General features: G+C 35.6%; 1 protein-coding gene across 5 annotated transcripts in view; it reads right to left on the bottom strand.

Moving 5' to 3' along the window:
- LOC106869811 (bromodomain-containing protein 3) overlaps nt 1-7,950 on the bottom strand; it is a 94,988-nt gene that overhangs the window by 21,711 nt on the left and 65,327 nt on the right. For all 5 annotated transcript variants that reach the window (XM_052965698.1, XM_052965696.1, XM_052965699.1 and 2 more), the window contains 3 exons: nt 4,862-5,035; nt 3,577-3,696; nt 3,208-3,336 (listed from right to left, as the gene is read on the bottom strand). In XM_052965698.1, the coding sequence (XP_052821658.1) occupies nt 3,208-3,336; nt 3,577-3,696; nt 4,862-5,035 (423 nt within the window). The remainder of the gene's footprint in view (nt 1-3,207; nt 3,337-3,576; nt 3,697-4,861; nt 5,036-7,950) is intronic.

Raw genomic sequence — 7,950 nt, 5'->3', positions numbered from 1 at the left:
CTAGAGGTAGATTAGAATATAAAAATCAATGGAGAATTTTTCAATGAATGATGATTTCAACAAAGAAAAATATCAGCAACAGGAAAGTATGAGAAATGAACTCAAGAGGAAAGTAAAAGTTTGTACCAGAGGTTTTGGATTGCCTCCAACAACTCATTCTACTAGTGGCTTGATAGATTTTTCAATTTCAAAATAAAAATAAGAAATGTGTGTTTTGTGTGTATGAATGTGTATATATATATATTTATATATATGAAAATAAAATATGTAAAATCTATGGGTTGTTTATTAAGAGATTAATTTTAGATTTAGATTATCAAAACCCATAACATGCAGGAAAGTGTTGCTAAAACTATGTAGTTAGAAATAATTGTTGGGAGTTTAAATGACTTCATCTAAAATAAAATTTTTAAAAACTATGGGTGATTATAAGTAACAATTTTTAAATGTAGCTCATTAGAACACCAAGCTGCTGGTTCATCATCCCTCAGCTTTACGAGCTGGTGAAGAGTATCTGCGACACAACTGATGTCAGCAAAAGATAAATTAAATAATGCTATCCTAAAGATAAATGAAAACAAGTTAGAAATTAGGAGAAAAATACTATGTAAGAAAAATGTACAAGTATGCTCCATTATCCTAGATGGATACACATATATATACAAAAGTTGAATACAGAAAATTCTAACTCTGTACAGTATGAACTGGCATTACATTTACAGTACTGTAATAGCAATACAAATGCATTTTGTTTTAATTAATGACATCTGGAAAATATGCTAGTCAAAACATACTAACATATATTTTTTTTATATATATTTATATATATTAAAAATAACAGCAGAAAGGACTTTTTAGTGCAATCAACGACATGTTTTTGCTCCGAAAGTAAAGAAAGGAGTAATATATTTTTGGCAATGCTGGCAGTGAACAGATGCACATTTGAAAGACTAAGATTGTAAAAGAAAAATAACGAGTCATCTAAACAAAATGGGTCAAGAGGAAAACACCAGATTACCCCTACTAACCTAATTAATTTTTTTTTTTTTTAAATATTGAAATATAAACACAAAAAACATTATCCACTGGGCAACACCATGATCAAAGTGGTGCAAAGTGGAATTGAAAGGAAGAAAACAGCAGAAGAAAGACTCAGTTCTGCAAATAAAGGGGCACAGAAAAAAATGTAGTAGTAGACAGGGTGATCAACAAGGAACAGTGGTGCAAAAACTATTTACACTGTCTTAAATTTGTCATGTTGGCATGTAGTTCAAATATTTCAATGGAATGCTCTAAGTAAGCTATTCGTACTGGGAGGTTTTTTTTTTTTTTCGAATATGTATGATTGAAAGAAAATTATTAACAGATTTCTGCTCAGACAACAAATCGCTACAAGTGGTGCACACAATAGAAGCTGCCAGCAAATAACTACTAATAATTCACAATTGAACAATAGGTAACCTACCTGGCTGAATGGATCAGTCAAGCAAAAGGAATGGAGGTTAATCAACCTCACACCATAGGAGCATGGTTAAATGAAAAACAGATTTCCCTAAGAAGGAAAGCAATATTTACTCGACAAATTACCTTTCTTAAAATAAAGATATTCATTCTTATACTGTGTCATTATATAGACATATAATAGACAAATAAACATTTATTTATTATATGTTTTTTTAAAAATTTTTCAAGGATAAAATAAAAAATGATTAATATTTTCCTAAATTAGAAAAAGTAAAACCAACGGTCCCACTCGAAATCTAGTTCTTCCCCAGTATAAAATTAACTGTTCAAGCCATGAGTGCAGAATGTGTTGTTTTTAGTAAGAGGCAACCCAAACTAAGAGGCCAGTAAACAACACACACACAAAAAATTCGATCCTTTTCTTTATTTGTTTTAAAAGATTTATGCTGCACATGATGACGACCATTAGATGTATATACAAAATGAGGTATAATGATGTAGGATTTACAATACTGAATAAGGTACAAATGGTGAACTATTCACTACAGTAGTACTGAGGGTTTTTTGATTTTTTTTTTTGATTTTTTTTTTATATATATATACATACAGTTAATGACACCACAAAGGTACACAGAGTCAGGCCAAGGTTTCGAAGATGACTACTTGTGTCAAGATATGACCTGCAACAGCAGATAGTCTCTCTTAAAAATGACAGATGATCAAAACACCTGACAATAGAAAAATGAAGCTTATGGACTTGTATTGAGAGGAATGCAAAACAAAATACTCATTAATGAGCCATGGAGTGCATAAGAAATGTGTTGCAGCAGAGGCCAGTCTTTATTCTTTACTATTATTGTATCAGCACTTTTAGAAGCCAGCCTTTCACCATATACCTGCCAACCGAAGTAGATAAAGCTGCTTCACATAAGCAGCCTACTTTCATGTTACAAATTTACATTCTGACCACACTTTTTTCTTCTTTTTTTTTTCCCCCCCAAACATTATAATGGCTGGCTCTTAATTTCCAATTGGAAAGTCAACACCCATGCACACCCAGCAGACACCTGATTTAAGAACTTAGAATGAAAGAAATGAATGTCTCAGAAATGACACACCCTATCATACCAGAAGGATGAACATGATTTGGAGAGAAATTAAAAAAGTAAAAAAAAAAAGGAAAAGAAAAAACCTGTGTATATATGTAAAGATAAATATATGCTGAAACACATCACTGTAATATATAAGCACATATTTGTCCCTGTGATATATACACAAGATAAACCTGTCCTTTTAAAAATGTGAGCATGTAGTATTATTATACAATGGAGATGACTAGGCTACATATGTATGTCAGGATGGGAACCAGCCACACTAATGGCTAGCCTCATACTACAAACACATTCTGCACTCTTGGCTAAAAAAAGGTAAGTTGTTCTTCCGTACAACTTGCCTTGTCACATCCAGAAAATAGTCTGGAAATTAACACCCCAATATTCCTACAAGTACACTACACACAGCCCGCAATCGATCAGCCTGTCATCTTTGGGTTTCCACTCGTACAACAAAGAGACGAGTTGGCAACGACCATGAAAACTTCCAGTAAAAATGTTTATGTAACCAGTAATGGCCATATTATCATTTTCTAAAGTTTCACTTCGTTTCTTCATAATTGATCCTTGGAGACTACAAGTTAGAGTGGCAGCACTGGAAATAGTGCAGGAGTGTTGTCATTGGTCTAACCTGATTCAGAGTCACTGGAGTCTGAAGAACTTGATGAGCTTGTATCACTGCTCGTATCTGAGTCTGACGAGCTGGAGCTGGTCGCACTCAGACGAGAACCACCAATAACATCAACAACATTGCTTTCCTCTGCAAAGAAAAACAAAGAAAAGTTTTCCATTGAAGTACAATTATTAAACATAGGTTAAATAATTAACAATGTACAAGATTTAAGAATAACAAAAACAAAACATAATTTTACAGATGTTATACACAATGTGTGTAAATTGCACCTAAACATTTGCTTATAAAAAAAGAATTAATTCTGTAAAGCATTACAATGTCTATGGATTATAATATTTCAGTATACCTATGAATAGAATTTATTACCTTTCTTTATTGGTTTTTTTGAACTTATTAGATGTCCTGTTACATCTTTGAGTCTTGCTTCCAATTCTTGTTTCTTCTCTCTTTGAGCTTCTTCTCTAGTTTTACCAGGAAGTTTCTTTGCTATAAATGATAGAAATACAATTTTTGATATTTTTCAACATCATTTACAAGACCATACTTCAAATAGTCTTTAGCACACATTCCAGCAGCTTCAAATATTCACACCATCTTTTTGGTCAACTTCTATACCTTTTATCAAATTCACATAAAGTAATCTTAAATGTTTTACAATTCAACATTAGTTGTAAAATGAAGACTTAATTTTAGATGCCATCACTGAACAAATGAATACAAATACAATTTATAAACCCATATGCATGACACACGCACCGCCACAACTAATTCTTCCATGCTAAAATGTTCAGACAGTTAAAAGTGTGGAACCCAACATCTGCAAATCTGACCTCAATACTTCTTTCCCGTATCTTCCTCTGCCCAGGTACCTTCCTCTTTCACCTGCTGAATGAAGAAGAGCTGGCAAAATCAGCATATGATCATAATACCTAATTGCTTTTTCTTTTCCTGTTTTGTTTAAAAGAATAACTTTACTTTATCTTATACATAGCATTACATATTTAACAAATAATTCTCATAACACTACAACAGATCACCCACTATCAAAACCCTTGTCATTGTTGTGTTTAGTATCAGATGTTTCACTCTCATTTGCTTGCTCTTTAGTTTGAAAAATGTATATCTTCTTTACATCAACCATTGAACCCACAGCATCAAGCTCTCACCAACTAAATTCCAGCAAGCCAGGCAAGAACACTTCAAAATTGTTACTGGGATGTTTTGCTCTTGGTTATCAAACAGTAGTTTGGTTTATGCCAAGAAAACTTGCAAGCATTTTCCATTAATTAAACCACAATGCCAACAAGAACATTTTCTGTAGATCTTCAATAGATTATACAATAATAACTAGTGATAAGTCAATGACAATGAAAATACAGCCCTAGTGAATGTACAGTTGTACCCCAATTTTCACTATTAACTTTGACCTAACGGTGAAGTATATCCAGAATAGAACTATTATAATACTAATACAACCTGATACTTTACTCACCATCACCTCAGTTATTGCCTTACCAAGTAACTATACTGCAACAACCCCAACAACAGGTTATTCTGTTTATTTTACTTCAAGTTTCATACTGTCTCATTATCTTCAATATACTGTTCCACACAAAATGGCTACAAAATGCATAAAAACTGTAATACTTACGTATATAAGGTTTCCGTGGTTTTTTCTTTAAACAGGACATCACGTAAGATTCTAGCTCACGAAGTGTTGAGGGCTTTAATGTTTCAAAATCTATTTCTATCTCATCAGGATTTGAATCTCTCAAGGACGGTTCTCTGGACTGAATAATATGTACAACCCTACCCAGCTTGTCACCTGGATTGAGAGAGATTATGCAAATTGTTACTAATAAAAAAATTCAAGCAAACAAAAGAACAATTTATTTCGCAAAAACTATAGGCCAAATAAAATAACTGATATAAAAAGAAATATTTTCTAAGTAAACTTAGCCGATAGTTTTAATTTTTTTTTATTTCCAGCAGTTCTTTTATGTGTCTCCACTTTTTTGACACTAACTTACCCCAGGTTACAAGATACAAAAATGTATTCAAAAGTCACGGGGATGTAAACAAACAACACTAGTTGTCAAGCAGTAGTGGAGAAAAAATACAGACAACAAAGACACACACATATACATACAATGGGTTTCTTACACTTTCCATCTAGAAAATCCACACACAAGAGTTTGGCTGGTTCAACACTATAACAGAAACACTTGCCCAATGTTCTCAACCATGTGGTTGAGAAACAAACTTCTTACCACACAGCCATAAGGTCATAAAAGGTTAAACAACAGAATACTTTCAAGTAGTTTAATACCAAAATCACTCATTGACCATCTCCTTGACCCTGATCCAATTCCATATGTCAACACACATACTCTGCAGCCTACCAACTTCATCTCTATTTTACTTTCATGCAACCTCCACCTGCCCAAATACACCTATATAGCATAAGCACCTGATCTCATAACACCATCCTCACCAAGCTATCTTATTTCTTTCTTGCTAACTCTCGATACTACTCATAGCGTTCCCTCTCCATTGCATTATTCCTTTCTGCTTTTCACCAACATCTGTTCTCCCACACCACACTGATGTGACTATCAGTTGCAAGCTACAAAGCAACCTCCCTAGAACAGATAACATATACAAACAAAAGTAAAAAGCTGCATCCAGCACAGTCTCTGCTGTTAAGGACACCCAATCACGAAATCTATGATTTCCATCATATGTGTATGTATAAATATAAAATCATAACTGTCTAACATAGAATAAAAGAAATTCATTAGGGCAGATTTTCGAGCTCAGATGCATTTCCAGTAACAAACCACCACCTGTTTCTAAGATATCGCTCATGGCCAGACATAACATCAAAGACTGGAAAAAAAAAATCCTTTTGTATGAGTGAAGCTCATTTGCAATTATTGTGTGTTTGTCAAGACAAGGAGACAAACAAACACATCTCTATGCACACACATTTTATACATGCATATACCACCCAATTTGGTTGCAAAGCAATGTCATGCCTACACTGACCATTTTACAGTGTACTGGGTGCTTTTTGTACAGCACTTGCACAAGTGAGATACCCATGTAGTACAGCTGTAAATATAGTGTAAGACAGAGAGTTGAATGGGGGAGGGGTGATCAATGATACACAATTTGATCAGTAAGTGCTGATTGGAAGGTGAAGAGAACTAGGACAGACAGAATTGGATGAGAGGTTGAAAGAATGGAGAGAAAGACGAAGTCATGGGGACAGTATATAGTGGTGCAAGCAAATCAACAGGTAGTGGTTCAGTGGAGATGAACAGCTAATTTGGTAGCATAGAAAGATGGGGTGATCAATGTAAATTGTGAGTAAAGAGAGAGACAATGAGAACAAAGAGAAGATAGTCAAAGTGGATTGGATAGTGAGAGAATTAACGGAGATCACAGAACAGAGTACACAGGCTTGCTTTTATTTGATTACAGCAGCAGAATATTACAGTTGGCAAGTGAGGGAAAGATCATTGAAAGAAAATGAGAACTGAGCGAAGATTTGTTAAGGCACTTAGTTTAGGGGCCCACTGGCTACATATACTGGATCATTCCAAGTCCTGAGACCAGCCTCCATTTCATTACATGTTTTCCAGGATCTAACTCTTCTACAAATTCCAGCCACTTTGAGCAATCAAAACCACTATATGCAGCTGATTGTCTACCACTGATAAATAATAAGTCACTAGGTTTTCAGAAGCAATCTACAGCCCCCAGGAGTCACCCAATAGATATAGATCAGGTAATGAGAGTCACGGAGAGGGTCATAGCCCAAATACCTAGGGAGCGGGTCAGTTTAGATGAGATGCAGTTTGGGTTCGTGCCAGGTAAAAGCACCACTGATGCTATATTTCTGGTAAGACAGCTTCAGGAGAAATACCTAGCCAAGGATAAACCTCTGTACCTGGCTATCGTTGACATGGAGAAAGCCTTTGACAGGGTCCCCCGATCCCTCATCTGGTGGTCAATGAGGAAACTAGGGATAGAAGAATGGTTAGTGAGAGCTGTGCGAGCCATGTACAGAGATGCTGTCAGTAAGGTGAGGGTTGGCAATGAGTACAGTGATGAATTCCGGGTAGAGGAAGGGGTCCACCAAGGCTCTGTCCTCAGCCCCCTCCTATTTATCATAGTCCTCCAGGCAATAACAGAGGAATTCAAGACAGGATGCCCTTGGGAGCTCCTCTATGCTGATGACCTTGTACTAATTGCTGAGTTACTATCAGAACTAGAGGAGAAGTTTCAGGTGTGGAAGCAAGGACTAGAATTGAAGGGCCTTAGAGTCAACCTAGCTAAAACCAAAGTCTTAATGAGTAGGAAGGTAGAAAAATCACAAACCCCTTCAGGTAGATGGCCCTGCACGATCTGTAGAAAAGGCGTAGGTAGAAACTCTATAAGATGCACCCAGTGCAAGCTATGGACACATAAGAGGTGCAGCAATATCACAGGAAGGTTAACTAGGAAGTTAGTTTTTGTATGTAGCAGATGTTCAGGAGCTATAAGCACTGCAAATGTGCAGAAAACAACTTCTGCCACATTCCAGGGAGAAAAACTAGTAGTTGATAGCTTCCACTATCTAGGTGACCAAGTTAGTAGTGGGGGAGGGTGCGCTGAAAGTGTAGCTGCTAGAATAAGAATAGCCTGGGCAAAGTTCAGAGAGCTCTTAGCTCTGCTGGTGACAAAGGGCCTCTC

Source organism: Octopus bimaculoides, chromosome 2, assembly GCF_001194135.2.
Source record: "Octopus bimaculoides isolate UCB-OBI-ISO-001 chromosome 2, ASM119413v2, whole genome shotgun sequence".
In the NCBI taxonomy this organism is placed as follows: Eukaryota; Metazoa; Mollusca; class Cephalopoda; order Octopoda; family Octopodidae; genus Octopus; species Octopus bimaculoides.
The sequence above is the reverse complement of the archived record's forward strand: the minus strand, read 5'-3'. Positions and strand labels throughout refer to the sequence as shown.